Source organism: Paralichthys olivaceus, chromosome 16 (genome assembly GCF_024713975.1).
Source record: "Paralichthys olivaceus isolate ysfri-2021 chromosome 16, ASM2471397v2, whole genome shotgun sequence".
Taxonomy (NCBI): Eukaryota; Metazoa; Chordata; class Actinopteri; order Pleuronectiformes; family Paralichthyidae; genus Paralichthys; species Paralichthys olivaceus.
The window spans coordinates 3,825,295-3,848,625 of record NC_091108.1 but is presented as its reverse complement, the minus strand read 5'-3'; the positions used below and the strand labels follow the sequence as shown (position 1 = coordinate 3,848,625).

At 41.7% G+C, this 23,331-nt stretch overlaps 3 protein-coding genes across 7 annotated transcripts in view; all 3 read right to left on the bottom strand.

Moving 5' to 3' along the window:
* Positions 1–362: 362 nt before the first annotated feature.
* best4 (bestrophin 4) lies at positions 363–5,255 on the bottom strand. Its single transcript, XM_020109380.2, has 9 exons — positions 3,189–5,255; positions 2,997–3,097; positions 2,673–2,906; positions 2,124–2,278; positions 1,910–1,987; positions 1,298–1,450; positions 1,123–1,203; positions 871–1,025; positions 363–771 (listed from the first exon to the last, which is right to left on the bottom strand). The coding sequence occupies exons 1-9, from the start codon at positions 3,338–3,340 to the stop codon at positions 495–497; spliced, it is 1,386 nt and encodes a 461-aa protein (XP_019964939.2). The 5' UTR covers positions 3,341–5,255; the 3' UTR covers positions 363–494.
* Positions 5,256–5,290: 35 nt separating this feature from the next.
* On the bottom strand, positions 5,291–13,171 carry LOC109637765 (uncharacterized). Of its 5 annotated transcripts, none has more exons than XR_011238683.1 (4): positions 12,844–13,087; positions 9,058–9,205; positions 5,701–8,980; positions 5,291–5,614 (listed from the first exon to the last, which is right to left on the bottom strand). XR_011238683.1 is itself a non-coding variant. In XM_020100325.2 (3 exons), exon 3 carries the CDS (start codon positions 8,976–8,978, stop codon positions 7,770–7,772), a length of 1,209 nt encoding a protein of 402 aa, XP_019955884.2. In that variant the 5' UTR covers positions 8,979–8,980; positions 9,058–9,205; positions 12,844–13,171; the 3' UTR covers positions 5,291–7,769. The 5 variants fall into 5 exon arrangements, 3 of the variants coding, with proteins under 3 accessions (XP_019955884.2, XP_069366775.1, XP_069366776.1); XR_011238684.1 differs by having other exon boundaries at positions 9,062–9,205; XM_020100325.2 differs by having other exon boundaries at positions 5,291–8,980; positions 12,844–13,171.
* Positions 13,172–14,017: 846 nt separating this feature from the next.
* LOC109644406 (zinc finger protein GLIS1) overlaps positions 14,018–23,331 on the bottom strand; it is a 37,081-nt gene continuing 27,767 nt past the window's right edge. Inside the window, exons 6-9 of the mRNA XM_020109778.2 lie at positions 22,406–22,562; positions 17,319–17,452; positions 17,124–17,222; positions 14,018–16,332 (exon numbers count right to left, since the gene is read on the bottom strand). Coding sequence (XP_019965337.2) covers positions 16,190–16,332; positions 17,124–17,222; positions 17,319–17,452; positions 22,406–22,562 — 533 coding nt within the window. The 3' untranslated portion in view covers positions 14,018–16,189. The remainder of the gene's footprint in view (positions 16,333–17,123; positions 17,223–17,318; positions 17,453–22,405; positions 22,563–23,331) is intronic.

The window sequence follows — 23,331 nt, the reverse complement described above, 5'->3', positions numbered from 1 at the left end:
TGTTTGGTGCTCTTCAGAATAAAAGCAGGACCACGTGTTTTGTAAGCGGTTGGTGCATTTTGCATATTGTACACATCGTCCTGCTAAAATACAAATATATAAAATAATACCACGTACAGTTTGATGAATCCAAAGGGTATTTGTGTCTTTCTACATTTATTCATTTGCAGTGGGGGGTCTGCTCTGATGTGGACCTCCATGATTGTTTTTAACTAGAAGAGATTCTCCTTCAGAGTTTGATCATTAATGATTGATATGGGTGAAGGGACCAGAACATAAAGACACCAAACCAAATTAGTTTGTGCTGTTGTGAATTCAGTGTACAGTTGTGGGGAAAAAAATGATTTGCAAAATTACACCATGACACCAAATATGTTTTATTTCACAATTACATTTGTGTCAATTTGAAACACAACTCCAATATTTATCGTATATATAGTGTGGTTGCAGCACAGGTACCAAGATGAAACATGGAGCCACATGTCAGGTAATCTTCACTGGTTATTTTCCACCGCAACTTTAATCAGTGACATTTCTTGTTCTCTGTAGTTGTTTGCACCGACGTCTCCTTCAGGGAGAGCGTCCACATCTTCCTCCTCGTTTGGCTGTGATGGGACATCCATCAGAGAAGGGAGGCTCCCACCATGGATGCCTTTACCCCTCTGCAGAAAACCGTCAGATCCATCACCCTGAGAGCCTTTAAGAGGTAAATACTGTTTCTTTACTGGAGTGTCTGCAGGCTGGTGAATCTCAAGATCCTCCGCACTCATCCTGTGAAAGTGGGAGAAAGTTCAATCTCAAGTTTTGCAGTGGCTGCGCTGGTTCTGAACTGGACACGAGGGATGAGATATAAAAAAGAATACTAGTAACCTCATGTCAAATGTGGAGCCTTTGAAAGCTGGTGTGAGAGTCTCTGCTGCTGTGGACAGGGTGTAAGGGATGGAGAAATGTCTCTGTGCCCAGTGCTTGTCCTTCACAAGTGGAGCCAGGTTCTGGTACATATCGTCCACTGCCAGCATGGACACCTACAGGAGAGAGGGAGAGAACTGAAATGAGTCCAGTCAGGACTTATTCCAGATGTTTACAGTGGTCGTAATGGAGAGAAACCTTGAGGGGAAAAACCTGAATGTTTCGGTCGATCAGCTGGTTGGTTTCAAAGTCATCATCGTCCTCGCCAAACGGATTGATGATCAACTCCCCCACCTACAGAAAGGACACACAGTGAAGTCACTCTGTGTTCACAAAGAATCTAAACAAAATCTGTTCCCACAAGTGATCCATGAGCGTGCTGTGTTACCTTGAGCCAGCCGGTGTAGAAGAAGAACTGCAGCAGAGTGAAGACAGGGACGTACATGTCCAGGGTGTGATTCTCGTATCCCTTCTCTGGGTTCAGGAATTGTCGGCCAATCAAGCAGAAGGCGAAATACGAGTAAACTGCAATAGTAACAACCTGCACAGGTGAACAAGGTCAGAGGTGGTGGAGATTAGTTTTGTTGAATGAAAATATATTTTTTATCATTTATTACAGGGCTGCAAATAATGATGCAACCACATAACCAGTAGTTTGTTTGGTTCAGAAAACTTAAGAAAATAGTGATGAAATTCCCATAAAATCAGCCAGACTGATATCTTTACACTAATAAATAAAATAAAGCATATTCTCACATTTGAGAAGCTGGAACCATCAAATTCATTTATTTAAGTTTTGTATGAAAAATGATTTAGAATGTAAAATCTTAATTTGTAAAGTACAGGTGACAGAGGAGTGAATGTAAAACACAATTAACTGTAGTTGAATAGAAGTAAAATATGGAAAGTCCGTTATAAGTAACTCTGAATATAAAAGTATAAGAACTTGACTATGATACAGTACTTGAGTAAATACTTTTGGGTACATGGTTCTTCCTACCTGAGTGTAGACCAGAGGAATGCTTATCCAGTCATAGTGAAACAAGAGGCTGCACTTGGCTCTGTATTTATTAAGCTCCTGCAAACACAGTAGAGCAGATCACAGTTAAAATATATATTTATTCACATGTTGTGGTTGTATTTTTCTGTTTCCTATTTGTACTTTATAAGATATAAATTGTACAGTTGCTTTGTTTGTCTGCAGAATCACTCACATCCATCAGAAGCCTCAAAGCGATGTCGTCCCTCACTCGTCCCTCCTCTCTGGCTCTGGATGCCAGGTTTGAGAACCACGTCAGAGGCATCCAGTACTTGTTGAAGTTCGAGTGCAGCGACTCAAACTTTTTCAGCTCATGCGTCGTCATGAATCCTTCACACAGATCCGACATTTTGATTATCAGGAGTAAAAACAAATATTTGTCATTCAAAGAGTTCTAAATTGAATATATCAGACTGTTATACACAACAAAAAAGAGACACTTTAATGGTTTAATTATGAAAAGTTTAGACAACTTGAAGGAAGAATACAAATTTCAGATGCAATCAGGAGTTTTAATTGTACTTACAACTAAAAAATGTCAGTGTTTTCTCACATTACATACTTTTTTATAAGCAAAACCATGTTGTGCAAAGTAACTTTTATCTTCTGGTGAAATGTAGTGAAATTAAAACAGAAGGTTTTATTTGGAAAGTGGGAAAAAAATATCACAAAGTCTCTGAGCCAAATGTTATGAAATGAGTAAAAGTTATAGTTTTCCTCTCACCAGCTTCTACAACGTGCTCCAACGTGGGAAACCGCTTGTGAACTCTGGTGCTTATGGAGCGGAGAATAAGAACTGAAGACAAGTTGGCGTATCTCATGAGTGTTCGTCGCAGCAGGCGTCCCCTCTCATCGGCCCCGTGGACGTTTCCAGACACCACCATCATCAGGTTGTCGGGCAGCGGGAAGCTGGTGTACTGACCCCACCAACGATTGAAGGCCAGGGTCACATAGAAACCTGGAACAAATAAAACAAAGTAAAATGAGTTGACCTGCAGCGTCTTCTCATTCGACTTGTTAAAGACACATCCAGTTCAGTCACACTTACCCAGTACAAATAAAACTGGGATGAAGTTGGTGTTGGTGAACTGGTCACAGTAAAGGGCGATCCGCTCAAACAGATCCTGCTGCTTTGGTGTGAGGAGGAACCTGGGAAGCAAATAAAACAGTCAAACAGTAAAACCTGATCATAATGCAGCTGATATTAGGATCAAAACATATTACAAGTGAGTTTATTTGCCTGTAAAACAAACTGAAAAACAGATAAACGCCACAGAAAACCAGAAGATCCTTGTAAAGCAGCCGGTAGATGCTTCCTCTCCATCTGAACAGCAGCTTGGAGAAACCACCGAACCTCACGTTGGCCACCTCCAGTGTGTAAGAGACTGTCATGTTAACTCTGTGCAGACAAGTCCTGCAAGGTGATAAAAATACATGTGATAGAGCATATTAATATATCATAACTTTATAAGATGAACTCATTAAGAAAAACAAAATCAAGATGTGTCTCACCTGTGATGCAGGAGAGTCACTGTGTGCTGGGAAGAGAAGTTCTTCCTCTTGGGTTTCAATTTAAACGTCTCTGTTGTGCAGCCATAAATTAACATCTTAGATTTATTACCTGGGAACTTCGTGTCTAAAGAGATAAACACCTACAGCTACTGAAACTGCACGGGAGTAACCTCTATATAAAGTTATGTGGAGGTTCCCAAATATTATATAAGATTGATTATTGATTCATATTGTTGATTGATTATGCTGTGTCCATGTTAACCCTGGTGGGTGTGGGCTTGTCATAGTTTTAAACATTTCATTTGATGAAGATCTCAACTATGAAATAAGAATTAGCAAACTTATTTCCTCGTTAGAGTTTAAATCCCTTCATTTTGAATAGGAGGCCAGCTGATTGTTGTCAAGCTGCTAAAATGAAGATTTACAGTCACCTACATAATTAGTTTGATGGTTTATTTATTTTAAAGCATCTAAAGAATCTAACACACCTCAGAGTAACTTGTTGGGGTAAATTCATTGCTGTAATTTATATCTAATCAACTTTATTACCAGCCTGTTTCATGCCTTTAATTCTTCATGTTTTATGCTGTTGCCTTCTTAGTCATATTTATATTTTAGAGGTGTATTTTATATAAATTATTTCTAGACTTCCAAAGGATTTGCGTTGATATATATTCTTCACATGTGCTTTACAAATAAACTCAGTACTCTGTTATCTGAGCCAATAGAATGTCCCCGCTTTAGAAAATCAAACAAATCACACTCTGTTATTTACTGTTGTAACCAAACATCTCTGCAGGGTTGAGGTCGATGGACAGAAGGGTCCGTCCCACATGTCTCTCAGCCTTTGTCATTGGCTGCTGTCTTCCACTCATTGTTTGTCTTTCACATGGTTACAGCCGTCCACTGTAAATCGGACTCTTTTTTTTTTTACCAGCTGTGTTTTATTGTCCGAGTGTGTTTGCTCTCCTCTGACTGGATATTTATGAGGTTGTCATCTGTCCTCCATCAGAGAGTGGACTTCCCTGTCCTCCCTCTGTAAGTGTCACTCAGCTGCCGGAGACGGATGAGTCTCAGAGTTTGTTGCACTTATTATCAGCAGGTTTATGTGTGAGCCACAATAATATCTTTTCACTATATGAGCTTCATGATTACCTTGTAAATGTTAGTTTCCATTCCAGTCACTAGATGGCGCTCTTGGGATGCGCAGCATGGTTCCGGCCCTCAGGCTTCAGTTTCTGTTTTTGTCTCATAAACACAGAAGCTCAAAGTTATTTACATTGACAGAAAACAACACAAATAACATATGAAGCATCCAAGAGAAGAAAGTTATTTAAGTTTATTATTGCTCTAAAACTTGGTCTCATACGTGAGTGAAACTATTTCACTTCAGGAAATATTTCCACTTTAAATATCTGAGTGTGATTTCTGTGTATCAGATGGGAGGACAATGGTCGGTCTGTGATCTCCATCTAGATGAAATTCACTCCCAGATTAATCCATGGATACTCCAACAACAGTCATTTCCTGCCCTCAGCCACTGGATACTGGTCGGGGGCCTGAAAACCTCTGAGAACAGGTCGGCGAGAGCAGCTCCGTGCTGATCGCTATGGTAACCCAATGCAGTAATTACAACTTCCCACGGTGAGTGAAATCAGAGCTCAAAAGAAAAGTAGGATTCCAGGTAGCTGGGGCCGACCTGGGTCATTGTGGGGGCAGACAGAGCGGGGGGGCCACAGAGAGAGATCAAGTGAAAAGATCTTGAGCAGTGAACTCATGACACAGTTTGGTTCTTTTGTTGTGCTGGTAAACATCAACGTTGAGCAGAAATCTCTCAATTAAAAAGCGTTTCTTTATTTAAGGTGTTGCATTTAAAAACAATCAAGATCTGTCAGTACAAACACAAAGATGAAAATCAATGGTTTTATTAAATGTCACAGCAGTTTACCCATTTTCTTTTTTTACAAGGACGAATTCATGTTACTGTGTGTGTTTAAAATAAAATGATGCCATATTTCACTTTTCCAATCCGAGGATTTTGGAAATACTGAGGTCATTGGTTCCTCGCCACACAACATTCAAGATCCAGTGTCAGAAATTAAAGATAATATTAATAATCATAGAATTAAAAATGATTTTTAAGTGTCTAATCACCTGAAAGTAAGAATCATTGTGTTTTCATGAGTCATTTCTATCTACACCGGGAGAAGGTCCTCTTCCACAAAGTCTGTTATTTGCACCTCCATGTTTCTCCAGCTGCTCAGGATGGACGAACCAGAGGAGCTCAGTTGGTTATAACAACTGGCAACTGATATTTGATCGTAAATAGACAAATTGGATTTGAAGGTTTGGTTTAATGGACGCTAGATATATGATACATGATGTGTAAAGACTTGAGGAGAAAGAAGAATTGTTCTTGTGCAGCAGGTTAAAGAAGTGTAAGTCTTGTTTATAGTTATTACGATTGAGCTCTTTTCACTTTTTAACCTTTAAAAATTAAATATCTTGCAACATGTAAAAAAGTCCGACATGGCTTCGTTGGCTTGTTTACGATCACTGAGCACCATCGAGTTGCAAAATTTAGTAAACGACCCCCTGGAAGCTACAACCCCAGAGCTCCTCTCACAATACCCAGAAAATAAAACAAAGAATCAGTATCTTTGGAGGAATCTGTGCAGAGATTCTACCAAAAATCTAAACTTTTCCTTCATTCGTCAGTTTTTTTTAACCTTAACAATGTTAAATAATTAAGGCTTTGATGGAAAATATGTGCAAACCCGTCTGGAAAACACCCGTCTTCTAAGGAAGCTCCACGCCCTCCACTGCACCCTCGCTGCCTCCGTCTCACTGAGCACAAACCAATCAGCATTCAAAGCCAACGAGTGTGACAGTGAGAACCGTCAGTTCTCCACAGTCTTAGATTACAAGTGTCTGCATTGTCGTGATGACACCGATGAATAGTTTTGTTTTCTGTTTATGTTTCCTCTTCAGTCTGCACAGATCTGCTCTGCATCTCAGTTCACTGTGCAACTTCAGATTTTTATCTAGCATTTAGCTCTAAACAGTTCTACACAGCATTTGTGCACGTTTTAGTTTGTGCTACAAAGCACGAGCATGAATCAGTCCTGTGATACTTGCTCAGACTCATGACTTATATAATTTTAGACTTCCCACCCAAGCGTCACATTCCACATTTCCTATTGAATTAACTGTGGGCATAGTGACGGGAGTTGTTCACCTATATTTCTAGTTTTGCAGCTTCTGGTGAATGAGTTGGATCCAGAACGTCCTGTATGAGAAACCATAGAGGAATGCATATGGGATAGGTGAAGGAAAGTGATGTACAAAAACTGGTTTGACGTTGACAAAGCACAGGAATTAAACAACACGTCCTGTTCTTTGCAGACCTGAAACATCAAGTGTAGGTTTGCACGGAGCGAAGCGTTAAACAGAAACAAACACAAATGGTGGTTATCAGTTTTTTCCAGAGAGAAGAGGTGGGCCTCCCTTTCAAACAGTCAGTGCGTCACCTCAGGTCCCACAGGAAAAGCTCCGGATTAAATCACTTCCTCTTACATTGTGATACCACAGTGGTCGGACCACGCTGTCTCTGTGTCGACAACTTTTACTGACACACACACACAAACATACACAAACACGCACTCAGTCTCTCTTTAGTGCATTGAAATTTGTATTTTTGCGAAATACTCATTCACCTGGAATTACACGACACAACCAGTGTGACTCTCGTGTCTGTGAGTTCGTATGAAGCCGAGGATGACTAGCTTAGCTTAGCATAAAGAGTGGTAGCAGGGGGAAACAGCTAGCGTGACTGATGCCGCGTTCGATCATATTGCAACAGGAGGACAATGGCTAGCTGGCTAACGTAAACATTGTTCCTGTGTAAGTGGAACGCTATAAATTTGAATCCCGTTAAGCTACTAAGCTAATTTAGTAGCTTAATAAATCTATGCTAATAATAAATATTTTTTCCTTGTACTGAGATACAGTGAGCCATTAATTGATCACATTCTTTAACTTGGGGCAGGTCGAGGCTAGTTTCCCATGTTGTCATTATGCTAAGCTAGGCTACTTAAAGGTCCCAAAAAACATGGTTTCAAAATGTTTGTATAAAATTAAATATTACAACCAAATAAGCAACGGAGTTTAAAAACACGTGTGTGTGTAATCTCATGTGTAAAAATATCAAACATGTTTTACCACAAACATGTGAGTGGTGCTGATCTTTAGCAAAGAAAAGCCAGTAATTCTATTTCCCACAATGTTGAACTATTCCTTCATGATGGTGTCACGAGAGGCTGACGTTCTCATACTCTCCGTGGTCTGAGTCCTCCAGCTCGATGCCTGGAACCAGGCTGTAGTATTCAGTGGACTGGGTCATGTACGCCTTCTCCCTGTCGGCTGAGTCTTTCATCACCTCCGTCACGCTGACCGTGTCCAGCTCTGTCTTACTGACTCCGTTGGGCTCCTCGGGGCCCTGCTTCCCGTCTGTGGAGCTGGAGCAGGGAAGAGACTCCACTGAGCCCAGCTTGATCTCCACCTCCTCATAGATGTCTCTGGTGCTGCCCAGGAGGGTCGAGGCCGGACGTAGCAGCAGCTGGTTCTTGAGGATCCCCTCAACGCTTCCGGCTTCCCTCTGTTCAGCGGCTGCAGGCGGATGCTTGCCGTGAGGTTTCTGGCCGTTGCTGCTGGAGTTGGACGCCTTCTTCTTAGGGGTGCTGAACACAGGCGCCTCTCTCTTCCTCCTCTTCCTCCCACAGCACCAGCAGAGCACCAAGGTGGCGAGGATGAGGAGCGGAAGCACGATGAAGAGTGCGGTGAGGCCAGCGGGGCGGCACACGTCACCGATCCTCACTGACCACACGTCCCTGTCGGCCAGGTGAGCCGGAGAGACGCAGGTGACGTTCCTCACCAGATCCTGGAGCTTGGTGGTCCTGTTGGCCTTCATGCCCCCCTCCAGCGCCTCCAGGAGCGAACAGGAGCAGTCCCAGGGGTTCCCCTCCAGCTCCAGCCTTTGCAGACCTGTTCTCTGCAGCACGGACTTGGGGAGGAAGCGTAGCTGGTTTCCCTGAAGGTGCAGCACCTGAAGGCTGTCGGAGTCCTGGAGGAAACCCTCAGGAAGCTCCTGAAGCAGGTTCCCGCTCAGATCCACCTCCATCAGGCTGGGCTGGCCGGACAGAAACTCCCTTGGCAACGTTGTGAGTCTATTATGAGCTAAGTAAACCTTCTGCAGGGTGGAGGCCTCTTTGCTGCTCACATCAACAGAACTGATATTACAGTTGGAGAGGTCCACTGTCTCTATGTTTGTCTCATTGGTAAACACAGACCAGCGCACGTGGCTGAGAGCAGAACCAGAGTAGTTCAGGCAGCAGATGCCAGCAGGAATCTCAGAGGGAAACTGGGACAAAATGGTGGCTGTTGGACACACGCATCCAAGGACCAGTCCCGTCTTCACCTGCAGCGTGAACATCAGCAGGAGACTCCACCGGGAAACCATCTCTGAAACGGGAAACACAGCCAAACTCAGAAAAAGCTGATTTATCACGTCAGAATTGACCTTTTCCTCAGTCCTATACCTGCCTCCTGGTCTCAGCGCTGATCCGCACACTGATGTTAATACACCTGTAAACCTAACAACCTCTCGGAGGACTCCTGGTTGCTGTGAGGATCGTAGGAGTTGGCATGGCGATGCCGGTCACTAGGGATCAGGAGTCCAGTGTTTGGCTGTGGGAGAAGAAACAGATGCTGCTGTGACTTCAGTTAAAGGCTGCACCGTTAATCGTCATAAGGGAGTGAAACAAACATTACTCGATGGTAAAGCTGCAGACAAACCAGCTTCAGTTTTTTAATTCAGAATCCCACCTTTTAGTGGTTGTGTATAATTAGGGAATAAACCAGAGACAGTTTTATTATCTGACTGTGCACACCTGTGATTACTCCAGAACATGAATATAAAGTAAATATGAAATGCAACCTGTAAATTGTACCAGAATGTTTTTGTATAAATATTATGGATGCATTAAAGATACATGATAACATGCACTGAGAATAAATGTCAGGACACATGAAAAAATGATGTCAAATTGTAAATTTCACGATGTAGAAATCAAACCTGTGACTAATCTCAGGGTTTCAGTGGTTGACAGTTCGTGACATGACGACATTTAGGAAACTCTTCTGTTTGAGACAGAAAAAAAACTAATTACTTCGGTGACGCACATAAAAGCACATGTGGTCGACATAAACAGCGCCTGTGTTTTCCAAATGAGTGGCGCGTGAGACAGAGACAGAGTTCAGTCAACTTCATCATCACCCACAATAGAGCTGAGAGCTGCTCTGCAGTGAGGGGGCAGGAATGTGCCCACTCCCCAACAACAGGGTCAGTTCTTCAGTGGAGGGTTGAAGAGGACTGTGGTTGTCAGCTGGAGCCTGTTCGTGATCAACCTGACCTGATCCCCACTCACCAAACCTCACTCCACCTGCTGACGGTGACACTTCACAGCAGCAGATGGACGTAAACTGACCTCAGGCCGAGAAACGCAGCATAAATCATATTCACACACTGAACTCAACAAATCTCATCACAACCGTCAACTAACAGTGGAAACTATTCACTATTAAAACAAAGTGTATCACAGATGATTTAAAAATAAACAGAGATGAGATCATGTTTGGCAGATTTATCGATGATGAAAATAATTATTATTTGGAGCAGATGAAACAACAGAAACGTAATGAGGTGTGGCTACTTGATGAATAATGTTCAGATACTGTGATTTTATATTCTGCCCATTGTTTCAGCCCATCTGGGAGAAAATGGGACGTATGATGTAATAAATATTGGCTTTGTGAGTATTGACGCTTCTTTGCAAATATGAGGGTTAAATAAGAATCTGTCTCCTGGACTATTGTCCTCTAGACACTTTGCACAGACCAGTCCTTTAAAGGAAAAATCACTTTTAACCTGTAAGATAGGATGAAAAGCACTGACTGAAAGAAGATGATGTTTAAAGCTTTTCTTTGTCACACAGGCTTCTGTTCTCAACAGTGGAACTTTCAGCTTAACTCCAAAGTTAGTAAGCTATATTATATTTTTCATTATATATATTATTAAAGTTTACACGCTGAGCCAGACCGAGCACAGACACTAAAGTTGAAAAAAATTCAACAGTCCCAACCCCCCCCCCCAAAACAATCTCATGTAAATGTAAAGACCAGCTGCTGATTTTCTAACCACGACTTAAAATATCAGCAGCAACAAACACAGGAAGTGTGTCAAAGGGAAGAAATGCTCGACCTTTATCTGCTGTGTGATTTAAAATATCACGAATATAAAGAGCGGAGCGTATAGGAGGGTGAAAGCTGTTTGTGTTATGCAAATAGAATGATATTGTGTTTTATGGCTTGATATAAACATGAGGTCTTCAGTTTAGAAAGTATGCCCCTCAAACAGACAATAAATCAATCATTATAATTAAAATGCAAATAATAGGAAAAAGAGCTTTTCAAAACAAAGGCCTGAAAGCTGCTGAAACAGTCGAACTGCGATCCTGTTTTATTTCTATTGTCACATTCAGTCACATGATCCATTGATTATATAGAAAACTTTGTTTAGAGTCGCTCCATTTGGATGATTTATGTTGTAAAACTTCATTATGAAGCAGTTTCTTCATCGTGTTTAATCAAAAGTAAAACTATCACCTGACGCCTCCATTGTCATTGTCAAATTTCAGATAAGGAAAATTTAGCGTTTGTATGTGTTTTTAATCCATTGACTTTATTATTGTTTTAATATTTTCTGTTAATTCTCTGTTTTTCTCTCATGTTTATTTTTATATTCTTTTATTTTCATTTGAAGTACATTTTGCACCCTGTGTTTATTTATAGAACAAAATGCTGAATGTGTTTGCATGTTACACTGCAATGTGAAAACCTTTTGTTCTATCTGACACCTCTTAGTGGGACATATTCAAATCTCTTTCACTCTGAGGAGGACAAGGAAAAGTATGTGGTGAGTTATAATTTGCATCTAGATCCTGATGCTCTGAACCAAATATTCACACTTTTGCTTGAGCTGAGCCTTGATGACGTAAGGAGCCTGTAGGTTCTCCAGCTGAGATTCTTGAAACCCTGCAGAGTCAAACTCTCAGGCCGATAACAGCGACGTCTAAAGGTCGCGTCTGAGTCTCATCTGAATCCATGTCAGTATCTGACGGCTGGAAAAAAAAAATCTGCCTTGTGTGAGGATTTTGTAGATTTGTATGAAGCAAGCCGTCTGCTGTGAACATTGACGGGTGAGTTGATCTTTGGTTTTTGAAATGACACACAAGCAAGAGGCAGTGATTGACCTTCGCAGAGCCCCAGAGTTAATGAGAGAGAAGTGTCCTCATGCAAACGGACGGTTTTCTTGGATCGCCTTCTCTCAGGGTGTGTGTGAGAGTGTGAGAGAGAGAGAGAGAGAGAGAGAGAGAGGGGAGAGTAAGGTTTAAATCTGAAGAACATGGATGATCTCACCCGGGAGCAATGTGAGTTGCTACATCCTCCCTGGCTGCAGAGCTTCCTCTGGAATAACAGTCTCCATTCTCCTCTCACACAGATTTCAATCAGACAATATCTCTAAGTTATTACCAGCGACAGCGTCTCTGTGGAGTTCGAATCCAAAAACTTAAAGTTGTCTCGTTTAAAAGTCTGAATCTCTAATTTGTTGCACTAATTATCATGGAAATTTACTCATTTAAGGTAAAGAAAGTAGATTGTTTACACAGCAAGCATTTATCTACAGTTCAGGCTTTTTTGAGATAAGAAAAGAAAAAAAAAATATGATGTTTAATTCTCTTTTAGCCATTTAACTTACAGTATCTGTCCATTCTAAACTTAACATGCTTTAAAAGATTTAATCATGACGTAAACAAACAGAGCCAGACCGAGCACAGACACAAAACTTGTCCTGTTTTAAAGTTGCACTTGATATAATGAAATTTTACCGATTTGAGGTAAAGAAAATAGGTTGTTTACACAGCAAGCAAGGGAATCAGACATACACGACATAATCAGACAGTTGCCTGAATCGATGGACTGTGGAAAAGCTAAATAATGAGATAACTGTATGTTCTCTTGGTGTCTGCTTCTCTGAACGGTGGGGTTGCATTGGGGGTCCTGAACCCATGACCTTAGAGTTACTGAAATACATCTGTGCACAAAGCAAGTTATAATCCACCATGACTGCAGATAGATGAAGCAAGAAGTAAACCTGAGATTTGATGACTAAAAATACACATTTCCTACTTCCTCACGCACTGAAACACATCTGCTGGATATATGAACATTTGTTTAAGATGAGATGTGAACATGTGTTTTCTTACCCATGGTTTCCAGTTGTGCTGCAGCCCTGGGACTGGATCTGCCTCAGGATCCAGACATCACCCTCTCTCTCTCTCTCCCTCTCTCCTCTCTGCATCCCATCAACTGGACCGGTTCAACCTCTGCGGATCACAGGGAGTGTCTCCCTCCCTCACAGCGGAATGTGGAAAAGCAGCCAGCAGTCACTCTTAATGTGTGTGTGAGTGTGAGGAGGTGTGTGAGTGTGTGAGTGTGAGGAGGTGTGTGTTGGTCCACTCACAGTTAAAGTGAGTTTACCTGCAGCACACACACTCAGACTCGATCCACTCTCTGCAAAGTTGATCTCAGCTGAAGTAGCCATGTGATGACAGAGCGCCCCCTTGTGGCTGAAATAACCCTGAGACTCACCTGAAGCCTCTGAGTTGTGTCATTGTGCAGCCTCTGGTTCCTATTTGATCAAATATAACATACAAATGTTCATATTTCCAAGATGGACGAGATTAAATAACAAATTCATCAAACAAATAAAATAAAAGTGAAACTAAAGCAAATCTGAAAAAATGGTTGATCGTCTTCGGGAACCAGTAGAACAACCTCCTGACACAACTTATATCCTCGTCTGCAACGTGAGGAATTCAATAAAAAGTTTTAAAAGTAGTTTGTCACAACCTTGACTTTAAACTTTAAATTCTTATCGGTGAACTTTTGTGAAAAATGAACCAATCTCACGATCATGAGGCAAATACACGTGTGATTTATGAAGTGATCGTGACCTTCGACCTTTGGCTCATTAGAATATAATTTGTTCATCATTGAGGCTTTTGTTAAACTCTGGTTGTTGACTTTAGTTTAAACGCACGGCCAATAGGTGGCAGTATTAACCACTGTGCAATCAATGAGCTCAAAAACTATTGAACAAGTGAAATCATTAAATCCATCACTTCATTCTTTGTCAGCTAAAATATCTTAATTATTAAATTTCAATCACGTTCAATGCAAGAATGTCATATTCTCTGTCCGCAGCTCTAGTTTTGTATCTTTGTTTTTTAGATGTCATCTTGAAAACTACAGTTTTTTATCATTGTGTGAAAATTAGCTCCTAATCAAGACAATAAATGGAACTTTAATCAATTATCAGAATAAGCGTCAAAATAAAAGTAAAACCAAACTCATGTCTGACATCCTACCAACAACAGAAAATGTACAAACGATTTTTATTGATATAAAAGACAGACTTTTTTTTTTTTTATACAGTCTACACACTGTTCAACAACAATAATAAGAAATCTCTGACTTGCTACAAAATCAGTGTAAACATTTTCTGGTTGGTCATTTTCTGACGAGACAAAAACAAGAGTGCAGAGAACTGACTGTAAACAACGCACACCTCCCTCCATGGATACAACACTGAGAGAAACTGTACAACAAACACGGAAAGACACCGAAGAGGAAAAATATATAACTGATTATGTTTCTGGCACGATTGTTGTTATAGGTTACACATGTTTAGACGTACTTGTTGTCACGTCTCAGGACTTTTTGAGAGTGACATAAATATTTTAGTGCTGATTTCAAGTCGTACACTGACCCTCTGTGCCACAGGCGGAGTATAAGGTTTATGCAGCATGAACATTCATTCAAACACTTGGGGGCAGCACTGCTTCAGTTTACTGTTCGATCCCCAGTTTCCTCCGAGCGGCTGCTTTACGGGGAACTCTCACTAAAGCAGCAGCTGGAGGTTTTCTCACTTCAATAGATTGACATTTTGGGAAATACGACAATAATCACATCATATAATCCACCTGTCAAATAATAAACTGATATTTTTTTCACTTCTCCTTTACAATACAATGCAAAGATTTATAGTTGCTGGTACTTTTGTTTGGTGCGGAGAAGCTGTTTCCCCTCTAATCCAACCTGCTAGCGGTTCATCGGCTGTGGGTCAGCAGACAAAAAGGGTCGTCCACCTACCGGAGGGTCAGTGGTTCGATCCCTGTCCGTATTCCAAGGGGCAAGGGTGAAGTATTGAACTGCTCCTATGGCTGCATGATGTGGTGAAATAAGAAGCTGAGCTCTATGAACGTGTGTGTGCAAATTAATATATTTCCCCAAAATGTCGAACTATTCCCTTAAAGTCTTTGACTTCCACATGCAACACATGACATCATACTTTTTTGGAACGTGACATTTAAGATGAAGCTTCCTTCCGCCACTCGTCACACTTTGTATTCAGTGCGTCTGTGAGTCGTGAGCACAGACTTTATATAAAGATGGACGACGGGCCGCGTCCCATAAGTGAAGCCGAGGCGTCTCGGTCACCCCCTGGAGGCTGGCTGCAGTATATAAACCCTGCCTCCTCCATGTAAGTGGATGGGACACGGGACAAACAAAAGCGTCACAATAGGCATCAAACAAGTTTTTCTCAAAGATGGTTTCTGTCACCCTCCCCCTCCCTTTGTCCAGTCTGGGCTACTGTAAAAAAAACAAAACATGGCAGCCTCCGTAGAGAGGACCTGCTCCAGATGTAGATATAAAGATTCTAAAGTAAAGAAAACAACAATTTGCACAATTTAGATTTAGAATTTCAGATTATTCTCTGCCAATAGATTCTTTTCACCAAGATCTTACATACTGGACCTTTAATTAGTTATTTGATGCTATAAAAACAGGGGAGACATCATGACTGACAGCTGAGACTGACCCTGATACTGCGGCTCCATTCCTGATTACAACTGCTCAGACTGTGGCTCCGTAATTTTCTGGCTTCCTTTCTCGACAGTGGGAGAGAGTCATTCATCTTTATGTACGCTCTCTGGTTGTGAGCGGTTGAGCCAAAAGTGTTATTGTTTTTATTTCAACTTGCTCTAATGAAACTAAATAGAGAAAAGACTAAAAACTGAGTAGGATCGTTGAGCAGGATGTTGAACTAAGTTGTGTTAACAGACGTATTTACTGACTTCAGGTTGCATTATATGAGTCCACTCTGCTCATCGAATATCATTTTACCATTTCCCTCGAGTCAAAGCTGCTGATGAGGCAGAATCGACCTCGCTGCTCAGAACCAGCTGCCCGGCTTCCAAAAGTCCAAACTGATAAATGAAGCTCGTTCTATCCAAATCACAAATGCTATGGTCATCTCTGAATAAAAAAGTCACAGCTATTTACATCATTCTTTGCCCAGATTTCGATGATTTTTCCCGCTCAGCTCTGCAGCTCATACAGTTTGTGTTTGTACCATTAAAGCTTCTTCTTTCAGTCTTTGCAGCGTATCGTGGATGCGATTGTCCGTCACACATCGTTCTCGCTGCATCTTGTGCTTGGGAAAACAAAAAGCATAAAGACTCTGTCTCGTGTGGTTCCGGGCGGCCATCACGAGTCCAGGTAGATGGAGTAGATCTGATTGAGGCAGCGGTCGACGCCTCCCGCCTGGAACAGGAAGCTGTCGTCCGGGCAGGGAGACATGGAGTAGCCGCCGCCCGCCTGGCCCTGCAGGTCCTGCAACAAGTCGAACCCTGAGAGGAGCAAGACAGGAGCGTTTTTATTTTCCCAGCAGCTCATTGGTCTTCATGTCAGTCTGCAGATACTTTAATAATCATTGTTTAAAGGGCTCAGTGGAAGTTAACTCGTTTTAATGATGTTCCCGTAACATTTGTCTCATCCTGATCCCACTTCCTGTACCTGGACTTTACATATCAGCTGATACAGAGTACAGATATAAGGTATTCTAACAGCTGAGTACTACTCACCATGAAACAAATACACGTAGAGAAAGTATTTTATCTGGTTTGACAGTCAGAACAAAAAAAATGACTTCTTTTTAAATTTCTCCAAACTGAAGCCGAATGACGTCATTGTTTTTTTACTTGTGGGACCCTCCAGCATGAAATATGTGATATACATATAATACTGAGGTTTTCTCTGGTAAATACTTCACTATTAGAAATCACCTCTTTCTTGCTGCTCTAAAAACAGCAGAGAAGATGATTTCTAGGAAAAGAAAATTACAGTTTAATTTGGGTGGAACTAATATACTCTGAAGACTTTATATTGGATCGGTTCACAGATTCCTGTCTTTTTGCCTCTGCTGTGTTTCTGCCTCTCGACGCAGCCCAGGGGTTAAAGATATTTGCTCTTCACTCCCATCATGTTACAACGTCTGGGGAAGCGGTGACGTCGGAGCTTGGACATCAAACTGTGTGGTCTGTTGCTGCGATAAACATTTGGTTGTCTGACTGAAATGTTGTTGAAATGTGAGGATATCACATGTTCTCTTTGTGTGCTCTTCTGGTTGATGCAGGTTTACCTGTGGAGTGACAGGTGGAGGAGTTTGTGAAGTAACTGTTATGTTCAAATCCTCCGTCGTTGACCGGTTGAACCACCTTTCCCCCTTCGTACAGACAACCTTGGAGAACCACAGGAAGAAACGACGACGAATGAGAAAGAACCACATCAAACCCTGGTCGTGTTTATCACATTGACTCCACGACGCTGACCGTACCTTGCTGCTGTGACATGACCTGCTGCTGGTGGCTGTAGGGTTTCTGGTAACCCTGCAGCCGGACGTCCGCTCTGTCTGATGAAGAGCTCGCTGGGCTGACGTCAGCGGACATGAACAACGATGTCGGTCTGTTCCTGTTGGCCACGAAATACCAGGAATCTGAATTACTCAGAGACATTAACATTACGTGAGTGAAAAAAGTTAAAGAGAGTTCCTGATACGTGACTGACTGAGCCCAGCTGCATTTTTATAATAGTTCCTTCGCTTTGTACATTCTGCCAGTTGGCTGCAGCTCATCTTCTGTTAAACTGTTTGTGTCACAGAGAGAAGAAACACAATGGTGTTTCTTTTCGTCTTCATTAACTTCACCAAAGGATTTACAAACCAAGAGAGCGCCCGTGATGTCATACAAATTAAAGTCATGAATACATTTTAAATTAAATACAAATACACAGTGTGCCACAAATTAAAGAAGGGGTTTTTAAAAAATGATTTTGGGTTCAAGTCAAACGGGTTATGTTTTCTTCTGCGTTTGTTTGTTAGTCAGCAGGATTACGCAAAAACTACCGGACGGAGACGGTGAAAGAATGTGCAATAGGTCAGGAAAGATCCCAATAAAGTTTGGAGCGGATTCTGGATCATGAGGCGGATGAAGGAATTATTTTTCTCTTACTTTAACATCGTCAGAGGGTCTTGATAAAAAAAAAGATCAGGCAGGTTAAGGGGTCGGATATTTATGAGTGTGAGCAAATTGGTCTGGATCAAGTGAATCTAAATGTGGTTTCATGAGGGGAATGTCGAAAGAGGTTCTAGTTTAACCTTTAACCCAAAACTCTGATCAAATCAAACACAGACCAAGTGTTTCTCAGCAGTTTTTAGTAGATAAACATTATCCGTAATTGTGGCACCAGCTGTTGTCAAACACGACCATGTAAATACTTAACATCGTGTCCAAACAGTACAGTTTATATAAGTAAGTGTTTCCACCTCAGGGGGGGTAATGTAGGCGGTCTTTGTGCCGAGCTGTATCCAACGCTACGCTGCAAGAATGTGCTGACTGTGCACAAACACTCTGACTCAACATGGAAACCAGTGAGTCAGTGGAGCCAAGTTCCACGAGAAGAAAGAGAAGCGGTCGAATCTCTCTCCGAGGAGATATGCAGCTGAAACCCCCAGTATGGTATTCGAGCCCCCTCCTCCTCCTCCTCCTTCAAAGCGCTCGCTCTCGTTTCATACGGCCTGAGAACCCTCCTGGATGATGTGCTGCAGCATATTGGTCCCCCGAGAGCCAAATGGCCTTGGTTTCTACTGGAATAGTTTCAGGGGGCTTCATAAACAAGCCAGGCCTTGTCAGAGATACTGATGGCTGCTGGCTCCGACGCCTTCTATACATGCATCCGACCAGCCGTAAAAAAAAAAAAGAAAGAAAACGATTGGAGATTTCTTTACATATCTATCATTTGTCATCCCCAGGTCTCTTTATTACCCATTTCCCATGTCAAATGCTATTACATTTAATTTAACAGTCTTTCAGTGGAGATGCACATTAAAAGCCAAAATTAATCAGGAGGACTTTTTGAAACCCAAACTGATATAAGTTACAGATGTCTGTGGCTTCCCAAGGTAATAAAACCCAGGCTTTGTATAGGATTATGTAAACAAATGGGCTTTGATATACTACGACTGTGGAAATGAATGTGCTGCGAGCCCCAAGAATTCACCGCTGCTCTTGATTCCCCTCAGCGGCCCCCTGAACCAGCAGCGCTGACCTTAACTATAAACAACCGGCTGCTCCACGGCTTACATTCTTGCGACGTTGCAACAACATAGCTGAGATGTCTGAGTCGTGCCGTGCGTGGCCCTGCTGGGTCGATCTGTCGCTCTGTGGCCCCGTGTGCCCAAAACCTCTGAGACGCATGAGCTCAACAGAGAGGCCTGCACGTCTGGAGCAGCGGCTGTTAGCTCGACCTCAGGAAACGGTTTCTCTGATCACGTTTTACCAACTAAACCCCTGCATCACTCACTTTTTTTTTCTGACTAACCACAGCCAGCTGCCCTCCTTACATCAGGAATGAGCGGAATCCTGCGTGCGGAATTTAAGATCTTTTGTTTATATGCACTTTATAGCGTATTCAACCCTGCCTTAATCCACGGCTGCTTTTTAATAGCAGCGTGCTTGTGCTGGATAACTGGAGGGGATGAGTAGGTTTACGAAAGGTGCCAGGTTGTGCATGCAAAACTGATCTGGTTCCAGTTTTGGCAGACGAGCAGCTGCTGACTGTAATGTAGATTTTACTGGATCACAGAGGATCACGCTGAATGAATGCGACACAGACAGAGATTTACTGGGATCTAACTTAGAGAGAGTAGTAAACTCAGAGCTGCAGTTAGTGCGGACATGTCAAACCTCTCAGCTAATCCTGCTTTTTGGATCCGGTGTCACTCTGAGCTCCTGCAAAGTAACGTCTCCTTCCCTTAAATTGTATAAAAGTGTTTCTGCGAGCGTCATCCTGGTTAGCGGGTCTGTATCTGATGAACGTGTCACTCAAAATGCTGATCCAGTTCTTCGCCTGCCGGCCGCAAAACACAAACGTTGCACATCACAAATACTTGCTGACGGACAAGCCTGGTCGCGGGCCTCCGAATCCCTCCGGTATTAAGTAATTAAAAGAAGTCAACACGCGTCGTCTCAGCCAGAGAAAACACGCGCCTGCCTATGAGGTCAGAGCTCGATGTCGGCCGCGCTGCGGAGCAAAGATAATTTACTTTCACGTGTTTAATGTCTCGCTAAGTCATTTGGGGGAAAAACAAGTGCTTGTCTGGTATTGGCTTTGGCAGGTCGACATGTACTGTGGGCACCAGCGGGATCCTATGACATCCTCAGCCGCTAAGAACAGACAGTGGACAGATTGTGAATAGTTTCGTGAAAGGCAACTCAAATTTTATGAAATTTGTACCTGACCATCAAATTAAAGGACTTTTCTTTTTTTTTTTAAATATAGTTTTGTTTGGTGAACTTTGATAAAACTTTTTATTAAGTTAGTTTTACGCCTAAACAAGATCCTCTCAAGTCGAGACATCCAGGTGTATTCCTGCTGGAGGTGGTATTTAAATACAGTACGTATACAGTTTTCTCACTGTTAAGTACTAAATTATCGACTGTGTTTTAGGTTTTATGGAGTAACAATATTTTACAGTTTTATTACGGACATGACATCAGCTTTTTGGGAATTTATCAGAGAGAGAGAGAGAAACAAAAAGGACAAAACTACTGAACACATTAACATACTAACATACTAAAGCTAAACATGTGTGTTTGCAATTTCTTTAACTTGCAGTATTTTAAATTGACATTTCTTATTGCTTTTAAACTTTAACATAACATAATCCAGAAGTATTTTCAAGATTCATCAAGATGCACAGATTTTACAATCAGATTCAAACTAAACACCAAAATGCCTTTGGAGGATTTTCAAGGCTCGCTTCGAGCTCCGATCAGATACACACAGTTTCATTAAATGTACAATTTGTTGGTTTACAAAAAAAGAGGGAAAACTGGACAACATCCCGCTCATCTCATCAGTGGACGGAGATGACAAAACGCAGTTGCCTGCTCTTTAAATTTTCAAGGTCATGGACCTCGTGCGAGTAATTTTTCATGGATGGTTCTTGATTTCAGAAGATTATATGTCAACTCTTAAACAGCCTGCAAAAATCAAGTCTTTACACTACGTAGACATTGTGCTATGTCTTTGTCAACGTTCCATTTTTAAGGTCAATAATGAGCCTTCAGGTTCATCCTTTAACCGGTTTGAATTTGTTCTGGGAGAAAAAAGAAAACCTCATCTTATCACCTCTGCCAAACCTAAAACCCGCTTGGACGTGCTGGACAATTACACCAGAAAATATGTGCATTATATGTGAAGATTTTATATCATTTATTTAGCCACAAAAATGTTATCTTGGCCCTTATCAACACTCTTTTATTGGACACGCTGCCTTTGTTGTTACTGTGGAGACTATAAAAGTTAGTTTACAGGCAAACCTTCAATGACCAATGATTTGAGGCCATATCGTCCACAAACTGCTGCCCTGGAGGCTTTCAGCTGAATCTTTTTAGTCTCACTTCTACTTTTGTACTTGGCAGACACGATTTGTCTCAGTTTACAGGACACATAAGTTCTATGGCCTCCAACTACCCAATCAGTGCAACCACAAAGCCATAACTCCATCTCTGGTGATAATGTCCCTGGTTTATTCAAGAATGCATAAGCTCACATCTCTCCCCTTGTTTCAGGGCATGTGATTTCCAGACAAGAGGAGAAGTGAGATCTGCAGAGTCCCAACAAAACAGGGTTTTTATAATGTCCACGTACTTGAGGTTGAAACAAGATTTTGAGGTTTCGACATCAAGCACACGGCACATAAATACTTTAACACATGCCAGCGTATAGTCAAATTAGTACATTTAATAAATAGAGAAATAGAGCAACATATTTTGGGGGTGAATACCTGAAATTGTACAAACTCGTGCCAAGAGGAGCAGAAACCTGCGGTCGGTTTAATCTATTTTTATCTTTGGTCGAAAAATAGCGCGAATGAAAACTGCCAGATGCAAACAAAATCCCATTCAGCTCCATTGTATTGGGTTGGCAGCAGAAGTCCCAGCGGCAGATAAGTCTGGATCCTGCCAGACACCACTGAGGGTAAGCGGGTTTGCCTCTGGGTACATCATTAAATATCATTAAAGTCCTCTGCTTTCCAAGAAATAAAAGCCATATAATCTCAAAAGGCAGGACAGTGAGAAAATACAATATGAGATTTTTTTTTATTTTTTATGTATATTCTTTTTCAACAGCTGCATCTCATGATTTAAAAAAATTGATTTCTCTTCACTTCGCAAAACCGTGGGACGTGAATTCAAAACGGGAAAATCAAACGAGGAAATCTGCCTCTCCTGTTAAAACTACTGCCCATGACAGTTTCCAGGAGCGAGCGTGTGTAACTGCAGGGCGACGACGAGGGAGCTCAAATGTTTACTTTGAATAAATACAGAATGGACTGTGTGGATGCAGACACACACTCACCCCTCTCTCATGCTTCCTGGGCTTGTTAGCGATGATATCGGGCTGTTGGTGTCAAAGTTTCCCTCCAGGCCTTGATACCTGGAGCAGGTGTCTGCGGACGGAGGGAGGAACTCTGAATTCCCCCTGCTGTGGGCGGAGCTGCTGTTTGAGTAAACACCTGAAACAGAGACGTTAAAGGATCATTTCACTGAAAATAAACGCACCAACGCGGGCAGCCTTCAAGGGGAGATATGAGAAGATCACAGGTTGCAGCAAAACACATCAGAATGTTAGAAACTTAATAGGCCTTTACTGAAGTACTGTATTTTATTCAGGAACTTGAGTATTTTTTGTGAACAGTGTACTTCTACTGCACTGCATTTCATAAAGAAGGCTGTAGTTCCTGACGCACAACACACTGTGGAGGAGGAAGATCAGGGGTTTAGATCTTTAATTCATATTTTAGTTAATGTCTTGTTTGTGTAATGTTTAATTATGTCTCTTGGAATTTTTTGAAAACGTTTCATTACAGCTCTCTCTCTCTCTCTCTCTCTCTCTCTCTCTCTCTCTCTCTCTCTCTCTCTCTCTACAGCTGGAGTAAAGTTTTAAAATGAAAATGAGATTTAAGTTTTTTAAAGTTACTGAATTTTAAAGAAATGACCTCAAATATAACAACAATTGCATTTTTGTGGAGACGTGAATCGTTTCCCCGCTGAAACAAACTGGCTGAACGTGGTAGGAAGAAACAGATGAACAGGTCAAACCTCGAGGACGACACAGTTGCCGCTCCTTGAGAAGAAGGAGCGAGCTAAAGTTTTCAGAATCACCTTTAAATCCACACGGGGAGGGTTTGATACTGGGAGTCGTAGTTTTGTAAGTGGTGTGTTTATTTAGTTTTAACACATATACCCTTCAGCAGGGATTTCAACACTTGGCTTTGACTTTGA

Coding starts and splice junctions, on each gene's coding strand:
- best4 (XM_020109380.2), bottom strand. CDS start 3,340: ATGACAGTCTCTTACACACTGGAGGTGGCCAACGTGAGGTTCGGTGGT. Junction 3,098..3,188: donor TTTTTCAGTTTGTTTTACAG/GCAAATAAACTC, acceptor TTTGCTTCCCAG/GTTCCTCCTCACACCAAAGC. Junction 2,279..2,672: donor GGAGCACGTTGTAGAAGCTG/GTGAGAGGAAAA, acceptor ATCTGTGTGAAG/GATTCATGACGACGCATGAG.
- LOC109637765 (XM_020100325.2), bottom strand. CDS start 8,978: ATGGTTTCCCGGTGGAGTCTCCTGCTGATGTTCACGCTGCAGGTGAAG.